Here is a 21,179-nt window from a genome sequence, read left to right on the forward strand (position 1 = left end):
CCGAGAAGGCTAACAGAATGGACAAATGCAAACAGGCCACTCTGCGAGGAAGCAGGAAAGGTCTCCTGCCCTTCACTCTGACAGACAGACCTCCGACCAAACCCCTCGCGCCTAGGGGAAGCGAGGGCCGAGCCTATTTACACTTCTACCCCTGCGGCATGTCCCCGCTGAGAGACGTGTTCCCGGGGGGAAGCCGGGGCGCTCAGAGACTCAGCGGCTCGGGGATTTCCCCGTGAGCTGCCTTGGAGTGACCCGGTCACCCTGCGCTGGGCTCTTGTCTGTTCCCAGAGCACCCGGTGAGAGCCCGCGGAGGGGGCGGGCGGGCGGCTAGCTGAGCCTGCGGGGCGCGGAGCGGGGGCTGAGAGCCCGGCCAGGGCTGGCGGGGACCCTGGTTACTTGGGGCGGCTGCGAACGATCTCACCCCGGACTCAGCCGCTGACATACGCAGCTCCGTTGCGCGTCCCGCCCCGGGAGGCACCGAGCCCAGCTCCCCACCCACCCGCGCGCAGAGCCGGGTCCTGCCCGGGGCACCAGCGCAGCGCTCCCCAAGAGGGGCTGGGAATTCGCTCCCCCGGCGCCCGCCTCCCCCAGCCAGCACCCCGGCTCCTGCAGCAGCAGCTCCCCCCGCGGCCAGGGTGGGGATGGCGCTGACGCAATGACTGCTGCAGTCCCGGGGAGAGCTGCGGAGCTGCCCGGGCGAGCGGAGAGCGCGCTCCGGCGAGCGGAAGAGCAGCGGCCCCGTTCTCGGGGTCTCCTCCTGCCGCGCCGCGTGCCCGCCCCAAGGGCTCCGCGCCCCGCCCGCCTGCAGGTGAATTGAAAGTCGCCGGCTGGGAGGGAAGGACGCGGGCTGCTGCAGCCCTGGCAGCGGCTGGGGCAGGCGGAGCGCGCAGCCAGCAGGGCGCTCCCCGCCTCCGTGCAGCGCCGCCGCCCCCTAGAGTGGCGCACGCTGAGCCGCCGGGGCATGTTCGCAGCGCCGGGAGTCCCGCCAGCCAGGGGGCAGCCGCCGCCCGCCCAGAGGCTCGTCAGCGCAGCAGGGGGAGGCAGCCGCGAGCCGCCAAGTAAGTGGCGCCGAAAGTTTGCGCTGGGTTCCCTTCCCGGTGCCGCGCATCCCCGCCCCGCAGAGCGCGCTGTGAGGGGCTAGCGAGGGAGTGTCCCCTCGCCCGGCCCCAGCAGCGAGGAGAGTCCCTGGGGCAGTGACCTTGGGGCTGGGGCCAAGCGAGCCCAGCAGGGGCGTCTCAGTTGCTGAGCTCTCTAGGTTGGTGCGTGTGCGGGAGTCCGCTCCCCGCGGGGCTGGAAACTGGCTTAGCCATGCGGGCTAGCAGGGCTCGAACTTGGGTCTCGGGTGGCGGGATGGCAGCCCCTGGCTGCGGCGCAGTGGGGAGGTGCAGCTGACCAAACTTCTGAAGGGAAAACTCCAAAGCTCGCTAGTTGGTTACTGCTGCAGTGAGCGCTGCTGCTTGTCCCACGGTCCCTTTGCAGTTGCAGAGGACTCAAGCGGTCTGCGTTAAATGGTTTCCCCTGCTGGCTCCCTGACTGAAGAAGTGGGTGGCAGGCAATGTAGGCTTTAGTTATAACCAGGCTTTAAACAGTTAATTAGTCATCCCTGAGAACTGAAAACGATTTAGTCATTGTGGTCAGACTTAGATCAGGCTGTTCCTGAGAATTGGACAAACTAGGCAATTTTTTGTACATGTACGTAAGCTTACATGGCTTTCTCTTTTGTAAAAGGGGATTGCCGCGGATAAATCGTAAATGTTGCGAAAATGACAATTTTCCAACTACTGGCAAAGTAGAAGGTTGTATTGCACACATTGTCCATCAGTGGAAGGCTTGGTAATCATCTTCTGGGTTGTATAAAATATTTCCTTTTCAAATTCAGAGGAGCTCTCAGAATAGCGAGCGAGGCTCTTTTTTTTTTTCTTAATAACCTCAGGATTTGATGGTTTCGAGGCTTGACTGGATGGTTGGTTGATATTTAGTTTCTTGGAGTAAAAAGCTTTTAGGATAGTGTGCAGATGTGTTTCTGTGAATGCAGAGGTCCGTTCTTCTGCTACAAACAGCCAACATTTTACAGAATCTTCTGCTGCTCCCACTAAAGTTAATGAGAGTTTTGCCATTTATATGGATGAACACAGAATTGGGCCCTTCCTTGTGTGGCACAATTTATTTATGGTTTGTAGTCATGGATATGGGTAGTGCTACATAATTTTAAAGTTTACATTTCATGTTTTCTTTGTGTGTGTGTATTTAAAGAATCAACTCTTGTTTCTTGCACTTTTCCCACCATATACACTCAAAACTACTAAATATTGTATAGTTTAATTACTGGCTGGCTACTATCATGTCTGAGGAAATTCAAGAGGTTCACTGTTTCTCACCTCAGGTGTATTTACTCAGTATTCATATTTTCATTAGCAAAAGTGTAGTGAGAATAGTAGTCAAAATAAAAACATTTCACAGTATGAGACATCTAGGGACGAGAATTAAAATTGCATAATTTGTTATTCTTGAACCATGTAAACAAAATACAGTGACTGTTATTCTATTGCATAGAATTGGGTATTATCTTTGTTCTCTGATCAACCCATGTCTTTAAGAGCTACATGTTTTTGTATCCAGTGACCAAGCTAGGGAAGTCTTTGGCTAAATACTGTAACATTTTTTACTCTGAGTTTACCAAGAAAGTAAAATGTAACAAAAAATAATTACAGATTTAGTTCATCTTAATTTTTGACTAATTTTGGTCCTCAAGAGGTTTCCTAATTAATATAGGGCCTGATCCTGCAAAGACTTATTTACATGCATGCCTGTATTTCTGAAAATAGTCTCATTGTACCTGTGCTTACATGGTTAAGGTTAAGCACTACCACAGGTCTCTTCAGGACTGGGGACATATTGAGTCTGACCCTGCATTCTCTGCATACCAAAACTATTGAAATAAATGGGCACAAAGTTTGTGTACATTTTGTTAGATCACTGTTAAAGTTCCTGGTTTTCAGCCAAATTTTCCCAGCAGATCATTGCCAATTATAGGAGTAGGCTTGCCACTGAGTATTTTTAATGCCACTACGCCTTAAAATATTACCTAGCTTTGCAATGCAGATGAATTATTTAAAAAAGTGTTTTGCTACTTTGTTGTACATTAAACTGGCTACATAGTCTGGATTGTAATTTGAAATCATCTAGAACATCTTCAAGAAAAGTAGTAGAATACTTAGTAGATGTTAGAATTTTTTTGTTTTCTTGCAAATGTCAGTGGGTCTTTGCCATTATATAGTTCACTCAAGCCTTTTCTCTTTGTAAAGTAAGTCTTTTCCTGAAAAGCTGGCCTCCTTTTACTGTGTCCCTCATTTGAAATCATACTATTCTGTTTATGACTGTACAATAAGTCACTGTGCCATGTCACAGATGTGACTAATTATGATGTTAGGCTTAAGCAGTAGGAAGAGATGACTTTTTAGAAAAAATGTATATTCATGCAAACATTCCTGAGCAATTAAAAAAAAACTTAATATCTGACATAGGTAGAATTGTTTCTAATAGAGCAATTTAATTTTTTTTAGTGTGAATTTTAGTTCTAATGAAAGGTCCCATTTTATCAGCTCTGGAGACTGAAGTTTTCAGTCTACATAAGAGGCATGGTCAGTGGCATTGCTGAAGTGATGGAATACCTAGATGCTGTTGATGGTGCTTGGGCCTTTGCAAACATACTCTCCTGGGAGTTAGCCTCTCTCCTCTTCTGAGTACCTAACGAAGCACCAGGCTGCAAGAAAAGGGGACAGGACTCTATTGGGAGTAAGCAGCATGGTTCAGTGGGTGAAGCAAGAAATGGAGATCAAGAGGCTCCTGTTTCTATTTCAGACCCTGAGTTTAGTTGTCCCTGGTAGTCACCTTTCGTCTTATTTGCAGTGTATTGGGGCCCTAGTTTTCTGGGAATTATATGCACACACAAAACTGTTGTGGGAATAAATACATGAAAGCTTTTGAACGGCTTTGAAATCTTCTGATGACAAGCACTATATAAAATTATTATTAATTATTATAATAGAAACATATAGAAAGGGAAAGTGCTAGTCTTAAAGATTTTATTATCTAGATTGATTTTCCTGTTGTAAAACATAGATATAACTTGCATATTTTTTAGTTGTTATGGTGGTTGATTAGTTTCCAAAACACTATGTAACTTTATTTTTTTTTACTTACTTATTAGTACTCAGGAAGACAATGAAGAAACAACATAATGCAGATGGAATGGGAAGCAAATAGTACCAAGAGAGGACAACACAGTGAACAGAAGGGACTACAGTGATTGGGGGGAGAGAGCACAGAGCAAATGTAATGGGGGAAGAGACCAGTGGAATGAAATCCAGGTCTGAAAAAGAAGGAAAGGAGAGGTTGGTTGTTGAAGGAAGAAAAGAGAGGACAGACTGATTTATTTGATTTATTGTAGACATACATTAGAAAAATATGGTATAGCAATGTGCAGAATGGGTTAGATACAGGCGATGAGAAGAACTAAAGAAGAAAATAAACAATTTTAGGATAATTAATTTTATTTTATTTTTGCTGTTATATTGTGTATTTCTCTATCATATGTCCTTAATTTTTGCAAATATTGGAGCGCAAAATGGGATGGCTATTTTGAACATCTCTTCATATTTAATATTTCTAGATAAGCTGAATTCTGTGGTTACAAAGTTGGAGACAAAGAGAATAATTTAAAGTTTACAAGAATCCAGGGAGAAAAAGTTAAGCTGGAAGGTGTTTAGATCCCTGCGCTGACTAGCAGCTTCATTACTGCATCCATGGACATTGGTGCTATCCCAAAGATGATAGGATATCCGTCTTTTACATATAATGAGAGAGGTAACTTGGTTGAGGTTGAAAGAATCATCTTACTGACCCTCCTTAATGTGGGTTCTGCAAACTGTTCTGCGTTCTTGGTCAGTGGTTTTCAAACTACGTGCTGTGACCCGGTACTGGCTAATGGAATGTCAGGCACTGGGCCTCGTTGCTTCATGGGGATCAGGTGACCAGTGGGGGTGCTAAGGCAGGCTGCCTGCCTGTCCTGGCACCGCACTCCAGAAGCAGCTGGCAACAGGCCTGGCTCCTCGGTGTGGTGGGGTGGGGAAGAGTGCACAGAGCTCTGTGCACTGCCCTTGCCCTGAGCACTAGCTTGCACTCCCACGTGCTAGGAACCTGTTGTTGGCTGCTTCCAGGGCACAGCATGCTCTGCAGGGGCAGGAAGCCTGCCTTAGCACTCCCACTGCGCTGCCGACCAGGAGACACTCAAGGTAAGACCCTTCTGCCACAGCCCTGACACCCTGAAAGTTGGAGCCCTGTCGTACATCCTAAAGCTCTCATCCTTAGTCCCACGTTGGAGCCCACTATAGTCAAATAATGTTGGGTTGCAAGCATCAATAATTTTCTTCAACTGGATCATGAAAAGGAAGTCTGAAAACCACTGTTCTTGTGGACAGGATTTCAAGCTTGGTAGAGTAGAAACAGTATTACATGTGCACGTCAATTTTTTAACTCCAGCTCTAGTGAGAGGACAGGTCCTTCTCTTCTAAGGCTATTCAAGAGGGTAATAGCCTTACCTCTTTCCCGGAAACTGACCTGAAACCATCCAAGTAATTTTATCCAGGCTTTCAGACAGTCATGAGATAGTAACTCTGTTCGCTTATTAACAGCATGGGATGAATTTGAATCCCTGACCAAGAGATGAAAGCCTCTTTAGCCCATTACAATCCTTTGAGCCATCCACCCTCCTTAAACATAGCATTTTCAGTTCTCCAAGAAGCATCAGTGGTTCTTGAATTATGTAGAAAATAAATTGCCTTTTCTTAAATGTTATACAGGCAGTCTCCGGGTTACGTACAAGATAGGGACTGTAGGTTTGTTCTTAAGTTGAATTTGTATGTAAGTCGGAACTGGTACATATTGTAGGGGAAACTCTAGCCAAACATTTCTCCAGAGCTCAGTTTTATTCTCCCACACCTCACTTCCCTCAGTCCTTTATTCTCAAGCTGAGGTGTCTGCTGAGACAAGCCGCTCCGTGTCTCCCTGGTCTGCTGGGGAGGAGCGCTAGCTTCGCGTCTCCCTAGTCTGCTGGGGGGAAGCAGCTAGTGCGGGGTTGCCTCACCCCGTTTGTAAGTAGGGATCCGATGTAAGTCGGATCCATGTAACCCGGGGACTGCCTGTACTTTGATGTAAGGAAATGGTATTCTGAAGCCTTCAGCAACTGTGAACATCCCTTTAACTGAACAAAAGTTAGCATCTTAGGCCTTCATCCTATAAAGACTTACAAACATGCTTACATTTAAGCATACATGCAAGAATTTGCAGGATTTGGATTTTAGAAGTCACTTGACTGCTGGAGGAGTTATGCTCTTTTTAGGTAGAGTTATACTAGTTTTAATATATAATTGTTCATGAGACTGCAGTTACAACCACTATATCAACAATATTCTGTAGTCTGAGACCTATCACTATATGATATACTGTGTAACTCCATTTTCTAATTTATTTAAATTGGACTTGGTATGACTTGCTCTTCCAGACATTTTTTCTGGGAATGTATTAAATAATGAGAGTGTAGTTAATTTAACTACTCTCTAATGAAAAACTACCAAATAAGGGCATGAAGATATGGGAAAAGCCCTGATATCTTTGCTGTTAAATCTTGGATTTGTTCACAGATCCTCACAATAATTCTGTAGACACTAGAATTATGGGTAGTAGTAAGGGAAGAGCCAGTGAGAATTTAAATGCGGAAAAGGTGTCATCAAATTGGTTAGGTGGGATGTGGGGGTAAGTGGCTGTGTGCAGATAATCAAATCATATTGCTTTCTTTTGATTGCAACTTTTTAGTGGCAAATGGGGTTCATAAGAAGGAAAAAATACAAGCTCAGTACATAACAATTTCTCTCTTAACTGTGGAATTTCTGTTATTCCATTTGAATGACTAGTGCAGTTGGTTGGAAGGGGGTGCTAATGTGCTCTATATTTTTGCCCAGAAAGAAGAAAAGGATGAAACTCATCCACGTGGGCACAAATGATACTGCCAGGTGTGACACTGAGCGGATGAAACTCCATTTGTGCCCACGTGGATCCTGCCACTTTTCCTCACTTTGTCTGCCTACTACTTTTCCTTTTGCATTTCTGTTTCCCCACAAAGGGGAGCTGAGTGACTTTCCAGTGTCTGTTTCAGTGCTTCTGCCATTTGAAGGAGAGTGCAAGAAAGCAGTCAGAGGAAAATTCTTTCAGATACAGGGAAGCAAAGATGAACTCAACTGGCCCAATGTCTCTCCTCTCATTGGAAGGAAGGCACAAAGAAGTAAAGCACACTTGTTAGACTTAGATATTTTGCATGGCAACCACTGTTCCTCACCATGTACCTTATAGGAGTGAAGCCCTGCTCTTCTACTATATATTTGAGAGAGTTTGTCTGTCTGTCTGTTTAAGAACTCCTCCTAAACGGTAAGAGCTAGGAGTACCAAAATTGGTATAAAGCTTCCACTTATCATAACTTAAAGCAAAATGACGGTTTGGTTGTGCCAGGAAAGTAGGATGTGCCTGGAATGGGACTACTTCTCATAAAACTATACAAAAAAGAGGCAGAATTAGCAGGTAGGTAAAAGGGGTCGGCTGGACATGCACCCCCCCGTTCGAGACTGCCTGAGCCCCGAACCTCCCACCCCCAGGCACCCTTTGTGGGGGGACTGAAGTTTCCCCATCCCCCCAATTTGTGTGGGACATTGCTGGCTGTTCCCTTTCATCAGGGAGTGAGGGGAAAGTGCACAGTTTGTTGCATTCCTCTTCCTATTTGGGGAGTGCAGGGGGCAGATGAGCTGTGCACTTTGCTCTTGTTACTTAACAGGGGAAGAGCAAGCACCCTTGTATAAATCTTGGTTCCTGCGTGCGCGCGTGCGCGCGCACACACACAGAGTCCCCTACCCAGAGCCCCTCCTCACCCCCACAACCCCAGGCCCCTGCTCTGAGCCCCTCCTCAATGACCCAAGCAATGCCAGATAAATGTGCTAATGTTTATATATAGCTTTGTATGGTGCAGCATAAGAGCCCCCTCTGTAAAAATCATGCTCTGAACTTGTGTAGCTCTGGACAGTCGTGCCTCTTTCAAGCCTTCCATTCTGTACACAGTATTGCAGCCCTTTTGACAATCATGCTGGTACATGTCCAACTTCCAGTCTCCATGGCTGGTCATGTAGTTCAGACAGGATTCTCTCCTATGAAACTCCCAATCCAGAGAGCAGAGGTATTCGTCTGCTATAGTGCAAATAAATAACATGCATTAATTTATTTTTTCAATTTGTGATGCATTTTTAGAATTTCAATAACATTGAAGGTTATTGATTGAGTTAATGCATGATTAACATTACCACATAATTCTGTTTGCCCTAGAAGTCACTGGAGTTATGCTGCATAAATCAAGAGCCGTGCTGCATAATTTAGGCTTAATGTGCAGAATAGTACAAGACCTTGTTTGTAATTATACATTTATTCATTGCCGTAGAAATAAATAAATAAATTGTGCACAGCATCTGGGTCTAACAGTGCTCTTAATAGTGAAATTCAGTATAGTAGGTTTTATCATTGGTACAGTAGCTACTTCCTGATATTAAAAAAAATTCCTACATCTTACACAAAATAGCAAAAGCATTTATCCTTTAGAAACAGAACTGACCCTTGTACAAGTATGTCAAAGTTTGGCATTATACTGGCATTGGTAATTTGGAGAAAAAAAAATCGAAATTTCTACATGGTTTTCTTGAGAGCGTGTAAAACAGAAAACAAGCAAGCTGTCAAGCTAAGATTAAATGTAGTATCACTTTAGTGACTCATCTTCTTTTGGAAGGCCTATGTTCTGTCTGGCAAGAGAATGGTCTCTGATTTAATAGTCCCTTCCATCTCCAAGTAGTATGAACCTTGCAATGATATTACTTTGTAACTAGGGAACGAGGAGTAACGGTAGTTCGGAATAGGAAGCCTAGTCCGAACTACCTAGTTCGTGCCGCGTGTAGCCGCGGGGCACGAAGTCTGAACTAGCGGATATTTAAAAATGGTGGCGCCCGGCAACATGCAAATGAAGCCCGGGAAATTCAAATCCCGGGCTTCATTTGCAACTTTGGTTGACTACATTACCACCCTAGTTCGAAATAGGGTGGTAGTGTAGACATACCCTTACTGTATGTTGTGACAGATCATGCAGAATTAGCAATCACATTGTGTCAGAATCAGTAGAGATTGATTATATGTATACTTTAGTTAGTCCAGTGGTATATAACTACTGTTTTGGTTGTAGCTATTTGTTGTAAATTTAGTGGGTGAGAAAACAGTTTGTTTAGAATAAAAACAAAAAAGCTGTATTTTAATATGTAATAGTTACACTGATTACAGCAATTTATAATTTATATAAAAAGTTTTTTCTGCTGGATGACAATGTTCCTGTCAGCTGAGAAAATGATGTCATCAGTGTCATCAACATCAACAGACTCTCTCAGCGAAGTGAAAGCGGCCAGAGAGAAGGGGGTAGGCGAGCATAGCGAGCAGAAGGTGAAGCCTACTAGTACAGTAAAACTCCATTGGTCCGGCATCCAATGCTCCGGCACTCCTGATGGTCCAGCACCATCGGGAACCCGGAAGTGCTCCGGACAGCCGGACAATTGGAGCTGCTCTCTGACCAGCAGCTGAATCGGGGAAGCCGGGGGCAGAGCAGCCGGGGTGCTGCCGGGTTGGTCCCACAGCGCCGAGGGGCAGCGCTACGGGACCAACCTGGCAGCACCCCAGCTGCTCTGCCCCAGGTGTCCCGATTCAGCTGCTGCTGAAACTGACCACCAGCGGCTGAACTGGGGATGCCTGGGGCAGAGCCGGACTATCGGAAGGGGGGGCTATGAGGGGTCTGGGATGGCATCCCCACCCACCCCATCGCAGACCCCTCATAACCCCCCCTTCCGATAGTCCGGCATATCTGATAATCCGGCACCCCCTGGGTCCTAAAGGTACCGGATTATCGAAGTTTACTGTATATTTTTATCATAGAAATGTAGGGCTGGAAGAGTCCTCGGTAGGTCATCAAGTCCGAGTCCCTGTGCTGGCACAGGATCAGTATACCTGTCCTACACTGCCCCGAGAAGCATTTGTCTTGTGGGGATTCACAGCCTCCCTTGGAGGTCTATTCCAGAGTGTAACTACCTTTGTAATTAGAAAGTTCTTCCTAATATCTAACCTAAATCTCTCTTGCTATATATTAAGCCCATTGCTTTTTGTCTTACATTCAGTGGGCATGGAGAACAATTATTTACCATCATGGGTAGACTATATTAAACATACAATATCATTACATTGAAAGAATTCACTTTATTTAGGATAATTACAGGATAACCACTGTATAAAAAGCTGGAGAGCACCCCCAAAAGTAATGAATTAGTTTAATTGGCTTTAATAAAAACTCTGTTCATGCTGAGATCATCAGGAAAAAGTGTCTCTGGAAGATTCATTTACAATGGCAAGGTCAATAAAGAGGCCTAATTGACTAACAGCTATATGTTCTTTACAGTCTGAACTTGCCAGTATGGTAAGGTCCTTGCCAAATTTTTCAAGAGAATACAAAAATCAGCAGTAGTTGAGAACAACAGATATAAATAGCTGATATGAAACTAAAGTTCGGCTCTTCTGTAGTAGCTAGTTATGTAAAGGTAACATTGTTGCCTGACTTCTGAAACTTGCAAAGAGTCACAGTCTTTTAATTTAGCAAAGAATGCTTATCACAAAACAACAACATTGAATATATGGCTATGTGGTTTTGCACAGAACTGTAATTTTGCAAACACATATGCTTGTTATGTTCAATAAACATTTTTGTGGCCTGTGCTCTGGTTGCTGCCCAGTAGAATCTGCTCAGTGTTTTGTTTGGAGTTAGACAAAGGTTTGGTGAAGACAGAGTGTTTTACACTGTCTCAACTAGTTTCCACACTTTACTATCTTCCTTTTCAGTTTTCATTTCATACAAAGCAATAATGTGTTGAGAGTATTGCTACTTGCCAATATGATACTCACTTTTAAAGTTATTTAGGGTACCCCTTACTTCCAACAATGACACACATTATGGTCCAAATTGAAACTTTATTTTTTTTCCTTTCAGGTTTCCTTAGTTGTTTGTTCATGGAGTCAACCTTTATTATTATTCATTTAATTATAACGAAGTAGCTTCCAAATGCCTTAATTGAGCCAAGGACTGCATTGTTTTTGGTGCTGAACAAATTAGAGATGAACTGAAAAACCAACAAATAGTCTGGTAGCATCCTTAGCTCTTAGGCTATGTCTATATTAAAATTTCTCTGAATTTCCCACTGGTGAAGATTCACTAGTAGTGACAGTGTGAAAAGTAACATATGTAGGCAAAGCATCCAGATGTCATGGCTTTTAAAATGCCAGTGATCACCAGCTGTCTTTCTGTGCTAGTGCTCCTGCTGTTTGTGCTGTTGGTGGTTTGTTTCTGGAGCGCGACCAGGAACAGCTAACAGGAGAGTTTGGAGAGGGAGTTCTCCAGGTAAAAGAGGAGTAAAAACGGGACCCTTGTGGTAAGTGCCTGTCTGGGGAGTGTGTTTGTGTGTGGGGGAGTTATTTGCAGTGTGCTGAGCTTGTGTTTGTCTGGTTTGTTTGTTTGTTTGTTTGAAGGAGCTTCTAAAAGGTTTGAAATCTAGAAGCCTCTGTTAATTGGCTGAGCCTCAGTCAGGGGGAGGGGCTACCAGAGCTGTATATGCCTGTGACTCAGCGACCAGGGAGAGCACGACCAGGAACAGCTAACAGGAGAGTTTGGAGAAGGAGTGTAGAGGGCACTAGTGACTTCTGACCTTCTTTAAAACATAACTCTTAGAATAATCTATATTCCAGAGGTTTAAAAAGAATCCCAGTTTATACTTAAACTTATTCATTAGAAAAATGGAGACAGAAGCCCAGCAGCAGAGTGGGGGCTATCCTGTTTATTGTGTCGAGTGTAACATGTATGATTACCTGCCCTGTGGGAGGGTGGCATATGTGTGCACCCGTTGCAAGGAGCTCCTGACCCTCAGAGACCGATTCGGGCTTTGGAGGCCAGGGTGGCTGAACTGGAGGAGCTAAGGGAGGTAGAGAGCTATGTTGATGAGACTTTCCGGGACACTGTAGTACTGTCCCACCTCCAGTGTGAGAGCCCCAGTGCTCTTAAGGAGGATGAAAGTCTCAAGGGAACAGAGCATTCAATGGGAGCAGAGGGAAACCATCCCGTAGTTGGGACCCTCCTCCCACAGGATGTTGCGGTATCCTCTCGCACTGAGGATTCCTTTGGGGGGGGGAGGGAATGCCAGTTAGGAAGAGGCAGGTGTTAGTAGTGGGTGATTCGATCGTTAGAAACATAGATAGTTGGGTTTGTGATGATCGGGAGAACCATATGGTCACTTGCCTGCCTGGTGCGAAGGTTGCGGATCTCTTGAGATATCTAGACAGACTTATGTGTAGTGCTGGAGAGGAGCCGGTGGTCGTGGTACATGTAGGTACCAATGACATAGGGAAGGGTAGGAGAGATGTCCTGGAGGCCAAATTTAGGCTGCTAGGAAAGAGACTGAAATCCAGGACTTCTATGGTGGCATTCTTGGAAATGCTTCCAGTTCCATGCGCAGGGCCGGATAGGCAGGCGGAGCTTCAGAGTCTCAATGCGTGGATGAGACGATGGTGTAGGGAAGAGGGGTTTAGATTTATCAGGAAATGGGGACACTTTTGGGAGAGGGGGAGCCTATACAGGAAGGATGGGCTCCACCTAAACCAGGGTGGAACCAGACTGCTGGCCCTAAACATTAAAAAGGCCGTAGAGCAGTTTTTAAACTAAGAGATGGGGGAAAGCCGATTGGTGCGGAGATGCACGTAAATCGGAGGGAGACTTCTCTTAGAGGAGATTCCATTGATAGAGATTCTCTAAGCTGTAGTCAGAAAGAGAGTGGGGGGGGGGGGGCAAACCATGGGCCAGAGCAGACAAACAACCGCATACAAAGGAATCCAATGCATCAGGGAAGGGCAGACAAATAAGCAGTGGCAAATTTTTAAAGTGCTTGAACACAAATGCTAGGAGTCTGACTAATAAGATGGGTGAACTAGAGTACCTCGTATTAAATGAGGAGATTGACATAATAGGCATCACCGAAACCTGGTGGAATGAGGAAAATCTGTGGGACACAATCATACCGGGATATAAAATATATAGAAAGGATAGAGCAGGCCAGCTGGGTGGCGGAGTGGCACTGCATGTGAAAGATAATGTAGAATCAAATGAAATAAAAATATTAAGTGAATCAACATGTTCAATAGAATCACTATGGATAGTAATTCCATGCTCCAATAATAAGAAATTAGCAGTAGGGATATATTACCGACCACCTGACCAGGACAGCAATACTGACATTGAAATGCTAAGGGAGATTAGAGAGGCTACCAAAATAAAGAACTCTGTAATAATGGGGGATTTTAATTACCCCCATATTGACTGGATACATGTCACCTCAGGAAGAGAAGCGGAGATAAAATTTCTCAATGGCTTAAATGACTACTTCTTGGAGCAGCTGGTGCAGGAACCCACAAGGGGAGAGGCAATTCTTGATTTAGTCCTGAGTGGAGTGCAGGATCAGGTCCAGGATATAACCGTTACAGGACCGCTTGGGAATAGTGACCATAATATAATAACATTCAACATTCTTGTGGTGGGAAGAACACCTCAGCAATCCAGCACCCTGGCATTTAATTTCAAAAAGGGGAATTACGCAAAAATGAGGAGGTTTGTTAAACAGAAATTAAAAGGCACAGTGACTGGAGCCAAATCCCTGAAAGCTGCATGGAAACTTTTTAAAGACACCATAATAGAGGCCCAACTTAAATGTATACCCCAAATTAAAAAGCATAGCAAGAGACTTAAAAAGAGTCACTGTGGCTTAACCACCATGTAAAAGAAGCAGTGAGGGACAAAAAGGTATCTTTTAAGAAGTGGAAGTCCAATCCTAGTGAGATAAATAGAAAGGAACATAAACACTGTCAAATGAAGTGTAAAAATGTAAAAAGAAAAGCAAAAAAAGATTTTGAGGAACAGCTAGCCAAAAACTCAAAAAGAAATAACAAAATGTTTTTTAAGTACATTAGAAGCAGGAAGCCTGCTAAAAAACCTGTGGGTCCCCTAGATGATCGAGCTATAAAAGGAGCAATCAAGGACGATAAAGCCATTGCAGAGAAACTAAATGATTTCTTTGCTTCAGTCTTCACGGCTGAGGATGTTGGGGAGATTCCTGAATCTGCACCGTCCTTTGTGGGTGATGAATTTGAGGAACTGTCCCGGATTGAAGTGTCATTAGAGGAGGTTTTGGAACAAATAGAAAAACTTAATGTTAACAAATCTCCGGGACCGGATGGCATTCATCCAAGGGTTCTAAAAGAACTAAAATGGGAAATTGCTGAGCTATTATCTGTGGTTTGTAACCTATCCTTTAAATCGGCTTCCGTACCTAATGACTGGAAGGTAGCCAACGTGACACCAATATTTAAAAAGGGCTCTAGAGGCGATCCTGGCAATTAAAGACCAGTAAGTCTAACTTCAGTACCGGGCAAATTAGTCGAAACAATAGTAAAGAATAAAATTGTGAAGCATGTAGAAGAACATAATTTGTTGGACAAAAGTCAACATGGTTTCTGTAAAGGGAAATCCTGTCTTACTAATCTATTAGAGTTCTTTGAAGGGGTTAACAAACATGCGGACAAGGGGGATCCAGTAGATATAGTATACTTAGATTTTCAGAAAGCCTTTGACAAGGTCCCTCACCAAAGGCTCTTGTGTAAATTACATGGCCATGGGATAAGAGGGAAGGTCCTTTCTTGGATTGAGAACTGGTTAAAAGACAGGAAACAAAGGGTAGGAATAAATGGTAAATTTTCAGAATGGAGAGGGGTAACTAGTGGTGTCCCCCAAGGGTCAGTCCTGGGACCAATCCTTTTCAACTTATTCATAAATGATCTGGAGAAAGGGGTAAGCAGTGAGGAAGTAAAGTTTGCAGATGATACAAAACTGTTTAGGATAGTCAAGACAGAAGCAGACTGTGAGGGATGCCAAAAAGATCTCACCAAACTGAGTGACTGGGCAACAAAATGGCAAATGAAATTTAATGTGGGTAAGTGTAAAGTAATGCACATCGGGAAAAATAACCCCAACTATACGTACAGTATGATGGGGGCTAATTTGGCTACGACAAATCAGGAAAGAGATCTTGGAGTTATCGTGGACAGTTCTCTGAAAACTTCCACACAGTGTGCAGCGGCGGTCAAAAAGGCAAATCGGATGCTAGGAATTATTAGGAAAGGGATAGAAAATAAAACACAGAATATCTTACTGCCCCTGTATAAAACTATGGTACGCCCACATCTCGAATACTGTGTACAGATGTGGTCTCCTCACCTCAAAAAAGATATTTTGGCCTTGGAAAGGGTTCAGAAAAGGGCAACTAAAATGATTAGGGGTTTGGAACGGGTCCCATATGAGGAGAGGTTAAAGCGACTGGGACTTTTCAGTTGAGAAAAGAGGAGACTGAGGGGGGATATAATAGAGGTTTATAAAATCATGAGTGGTGTGGAGAGGGCTGATAAAGAAAAGTTATTTATTAGTTCCCTAAATAGAAGAACTAGAGGACACCAAATGAAATTAATGGGGAGCAGGTTTAAAACTAATAAAAGAAAGTTCTTCTTCACACAGCGTGTAGTCAACCTGTGGAACTCCTTGCCAGAGGAGGCTCTGAAGGCTAGGACTATAATAGAGTTTAAAGAGAAGCTAGATAATTTCATGGAGGTTAGGTCTATAAAAGGCTATTAGCCAGGGGATAAAATGGTGTCCTTGGCCTCTGTTTGTCAGAGGCTGGAGAGAGATGGCAGGAGACAAATCGCTTGATCATTGTCTTCGGTCCACCCTCTCTGGGGCACCTGGTGCTGGCCACTGTCGGTAGACAGGATACTGGGCTAGATGGACCTTTGGTCTGACCCAGTATGTCCGTTCTTATGGAACAGAGGCACTGGTGGGAGATTTCAAGGCAAAGTCTAATGTAGACAAAGTCAAAGTCAGAAATTTTTTGAATGTGTTTGTACAGCGTCTAGAGTCTTGGGGTATGTCTAAACTACATCCCTCTTTCCTCAAAAAATGAGATTTACAGGATCTGTCGAAAAAGTCTTCTTTAAAAAAAAAACGCGTCTAGACAGCTGTTTCACTTTCGAAATAGTGTTTTTCAAAAAAAAGTCGTGACGCGATATGCAAATGAAGCGTGGGAAATTCAAATCCCGATTTCCTTTGCAATTTTGATATGTCTAATTTATATCCCTCTTTCAAAAGAGGGATGTAGTCTAGACATAGCCTCAGTCTAGACTGGACCCTCTGGATGCTGCTGTAATATTATTATTTTTTTATATTTCCTTGTGACCTGTGAAATAACACATTATGTTTATAAATATATTATCTGAAACCTTATAATTGGTTAAGATGTTTCATATGATGCAGTGAATGTGTCCAGCTCAAATTGTCTTCTGATTTTTTTTATGTATCATGTCAGCATTTGATTTAAATTGGAGGCAATGAAAATTGTTTCTTTTTGGTTTCTTTGGTCTGAGATTATTGTGCTTTTCCTCTATTACTAGTAGTCCCATTTATCCTATTTTCAAGAACCATAGCCATTGTGCCTCAAGCTATTGGCTAGTATATCACAAATATTGTAGTAATTTTTTTACCACATGCAGAATGTTTTAAGGCATCCACTAATCTTTTCCCACCTCCATTCTGGGATTTGCTCATCTGTGATTTCATAATTGCCTGCCTCGGTGGCTATAATTGATTATAATAGATTATTTTCTAGGATGTCCCACTAATTCTCTTAATGATCTTTATTTAGCATAAAACTAGTCCTTGATTGCTCAGTGGACACGAGTTCTCAATATTACATAGAGTAGGCATTCACTGGCTTCTAGTTAGGCAGTGGATTGATTCAAATACTTTTGCTCATGTGGGGGGGCAAATCCTGCTCCCATCTGTGTAAAATACCAAATAGAGCGTGGAACTAGCACAATTCTGTTTTAAAGGGAGAGACAAATTGCAGGAACCTATGGATAAAATCCACAGACACTTGCCAAGGATGAGCTGTGTTCCATAGGCCAGGTCTACACTGGACCTGGAAGGTCAGCTTAAGGTACACAACTCCAGCTACGCAAAATGCATAGCTGGAGTTAGCTTACCTTAAGCTGAGCTGTGGTGGCATCCAAACTGCAAGAGGCCGGTGAGAGCAAAACTCCCATCAGCCTCCCTTACTCCTTCCAAAAGGAGGAGTACCGGACACAGATGGGGGCTGTCCTCAGCATTCGATTTATGGGCCTATACTAGACCTGCTAAATCAAACACTAGAAGATTGATCTCCAGAGCATTGATCTCGCATTAAGTATAGATGTGCCCTTAGTGTACAGAGGAAGAATTTTACAACATTGTAGTCCCATTGTCCTGAAACCTTCTCCAACCATATGAAGGGGCACAACAAACTTAGGGACTAATGCAGCCCTGAGACTTCACTCGTAGGAGCAGAATGACTACATTCCCTCAGAGTTCAAGGGGCATAGAATAGGCATTCCATCCCTTACAGGCGCCTCCTGTTATGTCCCGTTTATTTGGGCTGAGTGCAGGAAGCAGGATTTTGTCTTTACAGAACACTGTGACTTTCACTCTCCTCTTTCTGAGACTTTGTTTCTCAATGTTCAGAGATGAGCACTGTTCTCTGCATTCAAGGGAATTTTAAAGGTTACTTGGGACAGGGCCACTACGTTCAGAGCAAGAATAGAAGTCTCTTTCTTGCATTGCCTGCCAGCATGTATTAAGGCTATCTAGTTGCTCCCAACTTTTAATGAATGGCAGTCTAGTTTTACCTTTTATGTGCATTTTGATGGCTCTCATTTTAAAATTTTGAACAAATACACATGAAAGGCATTGAATGAGTTTAAGATGGTTTAGAATCAGTGATATAAATATGATTATGTAAATATTTTAAAAGTATTACCATTTATACTTCCTCCCTCCTTCATGTCATAAGGAGGAGGGAGAAAATGTGCCCATCTTGGCCTCTGGGGATAGAACAAGAAGCAATGGGCTTAAACTGCAGCAAGGGAGGTTTAGACTGGACATTAGGAAAAAGTTCCTAACTGTCAGGGTAGTCAAACACTGGAATAAATTGCCCATGGAGGTTGTGGAATCCCCATCTGTGGAGATATTTCAGAGTAGGTTAGATAAATGTCTAGACAGTATTTGGTCCTGCCATGAGGGCAGGGGACTGGACTCGATGACCTCTCGAGGTCCCTTCCAGTCCTAGTATTCAATGAGTCTATGGGTTGTGCTATTTTCTATGTGAGAAGGAGACAATCCTGAAGGAAGATGTTATATTTTTTTGATGAAATTTTCCTTTGAATGGACAAACTAGATTGCCCAATTGTTTAATTTTCTGTCGGATTTCATATAAAATAAAAGTAGTTACTTAATTTATGAAGGTTTCCTTTTATCCAAAACCAGTTTAAAAAGTCTATTATAGATATAAAGTACTTCAGTAAGAATTGAAGCTAATGTTTTTACGTGTGTGTGTGTGTATATAGATAAAGGAAAGGATGGTTACAGTATTTTCAAATGGCATCTTATTGTTGAAAGTCATTCTTCTTTACATAATCCCTAGGGGGGCTGCGCCCACTGCTTGCTACATGCGCCAATCCCCTTCTCTCCGGGGGTAGGTGTCTGAGCAGGGGGGAGGAGCAGGCTGGGGGTGCGGGATCTTGGCAGAAGGGGTGAAGGGACTAGGGGAGGGTCAAGCTTGGATGGTGGAGGAGATGCGGGGTGGCCTGTGTGTGGGGGAATGTTGGGCTCGGATGATGGAGGGGACCCAGCGTGACTCAGAGATAGGCGGGGGTTGGACTCAGATGGCGGAGAGGACCCAGTGCAGCCCAGAGTGGAAAGGGGTCAGGCTCAGATGGCGGAGAGAACCTGGCGTGGCTGGGAGATGGGGGGCGAGGGGTCAGGCTTGCATGGCGGAGAGAACCCTGGGCAGCCTAGGAAGGGTGGGCTTCGATGGTGGAGGGGATCTGGCAAGGCCTGGGCAGGGGACGTTGGGTCAGGCTCAGATGGTGGAGGGAACCTGGCGCAGCCTGGGGGCAAAGGTCAGGCTCGAATGGCGGAGGGGACCCAGTGCAGCGTGGGAGGGAGTGTCGGCCTCTGGTGACAGAGGGGACGCAGCCCCAGCAGCTCCTCCCTGGCAATGCAGCCCCCCAGGGCATGAAGCAGTAGCAGGAACAGCCCATGGCCCGAGAGGATGGTATCAAGGCTGGCCACAGCAAGTGTCTGAGGATGGAGGCAAAGGCAGGTGGTGACATGAAGATGCAGATGATGTGATGTCACTCTGTTTTCCTGCAGGAAAAATTGTTTTATTTACATATAGAGAGAAAGAAATTTCTTAATCTCTATGCACCATCATTATACAGATGGGGTGCGTCTAGACTGGTAAGACTGGCCAACTGTCTACACTGGCCACTTGAATTTGCGCAAGAGCACTGACTTTGTAACGTACAAAATCAGTGCTTCTTGTGCAAATACTTTCACGCTCCCGCTCAGGAAAAAGCCCTCTTGTGCAAGAATACTTGCGCAAGAGGGCCAGTGTAGACAGGGAAGAACTGTTTTGCGCAAAAAAGCTCCGATGGCTAAAATGGCGATCGGGGATTTCTTCCACAAAATCGCGTCTAGACTGGCCATGGATGCTTTTGTGCAAAAGCACTATTTGTGCAAAAGCATCCGTGCCAATCTAGATGTGCTTTTGCGGAAATACTTTTAACGGGAAAATCTTTTCCCTTAAAAGTATTTCCGCAATATCATGCCAGTCTAGACGCAGCCATGGAGTTGCTCAGAGTATGTTATACACTATTGATATACCCAAACACACACATTTGCATATGTGCTCCTGCTTGAAATGTAAGTGGATAGAGTGGATTCCCCAAACCTGAGCCATTCTTTTTAGGTGACAAATCTGAGGAATTGTCCCAGATTGAGGTGTCATTAGCGGAGGTTTTGCAACAAATTGATAAACTTAACAGTAACAAGTCACAGGGACCAGATGGCATTCACCCAAGAGTTCTGAAAGAACTCAGATGTGAAATTGCGGAACTATTAACTGTGTTTTGTAAGCAGTTTTGTAACCTGTGTTTAAATCAGCTTCTGTACCTAACGACTGGGAGATGGCTAACGTGACACCAATATTTAAAAAGGGCTCTAGAGGTGATCCTGGCTATTACAGACCAGTAAGCCTAATGTTCCAGGCAAGTTAGTTGAAACGATAGTAAAGAATATAATTGTTAGACACATAATTTGTTGGGGGAAAGTCAACACGGTTTCTGTATAGGGAAATCATGCCTTACTAATCTACTAGTTTTTTTTGAGGGGGCAACAAATATGTGCACAAAAGGGATATATCCAGTGGATATAGTGTACTTAAATTTCCAGAAAGCCTTTGACAAGGTCTATCACCAAAGGCTTCTAAGTAAAGTAAGTTGTCACGGAATAAGAGGGAAAGACCTTTCATGGATTGATAACTGGTTAAAAGACAGGAAACAAAAGGTAAGAATAAATGGTAAGTTTTCAACGTAGAGAAGAGGTAACTAGTGGGGTTCCCCAAGGGTCTGTCCTGGGACCAGTCCTATTCAACTTATTTATAAATGATCTAGAGAGAAGGGTAAACAGTGAGGGGCAAAATTTGCAGATGATACCAAACTGCTCAAGATATAAAGTAATGCACATTGGAAAAAATAATCCCAGTTATACATACAATAAGTTAATGCCTATTACGCCCGCTGGCATGTAGGGCAGCAACAAAGGTTTTCCATTTTTGTTTGTCTTTGGCCATTTTCTCCAGTGTGTCCCAGTTCATATCTGCCTCAACAGTACCCTGCCATGTTGTCTTGGGCCTCTTGGGTTTCTGTCGTCCTTCAGGCGTCCAGTGAAGTGTTACCGTTACAATGACATCTGCCTCCCTTCTCATCACATGCCCTATCCATCTCCAGCGTCTTCTCATAATTATAGTGGTCATGTCCTCCCATGG

The 21,179-nt window shown here is 44.1% G+C and overlaps 1 protein-coding gene across 1 annotated transcript in view; it reads left to right on the forward strand.

Moving 5' to 3' along the window:
- The first annotated feature begins 832 nt into the window (after positions 1-832).
- The window catches only part of KIAA1217 (KIAA1217 ortholog), a 549,474-nt gene continuing 529,127 nt past the window's right edge, over positions 833-21,179 (forward strand). The window contains exon 1 of the mRNA XM_075922523.1: positions 833-1,058. Within this exon, the coding sequence (XP_075778638.1) occupies positions 962-1,058 (97 nt within the window). The 5' untranslated portion in view covers positions 833-961. The remainder of the gene's footprint in view (positions 1,059-21,179) is intronic.

The sequence above is a fragment of the Pelodiscus sinensis genome, chromosome 2, assembly GCF_049634645.1.
Source record: "Pelodiscus sinensis isolate JC-2024 chromosome 2, ASM4963464v1, whole genome shotgun sequence".
Taxonomy (NCBI): Eukaryota; Metazoa; Chordata; order Testudines; family Trionychidae; genus Pelodiscus; species Pelodiscus sinensis.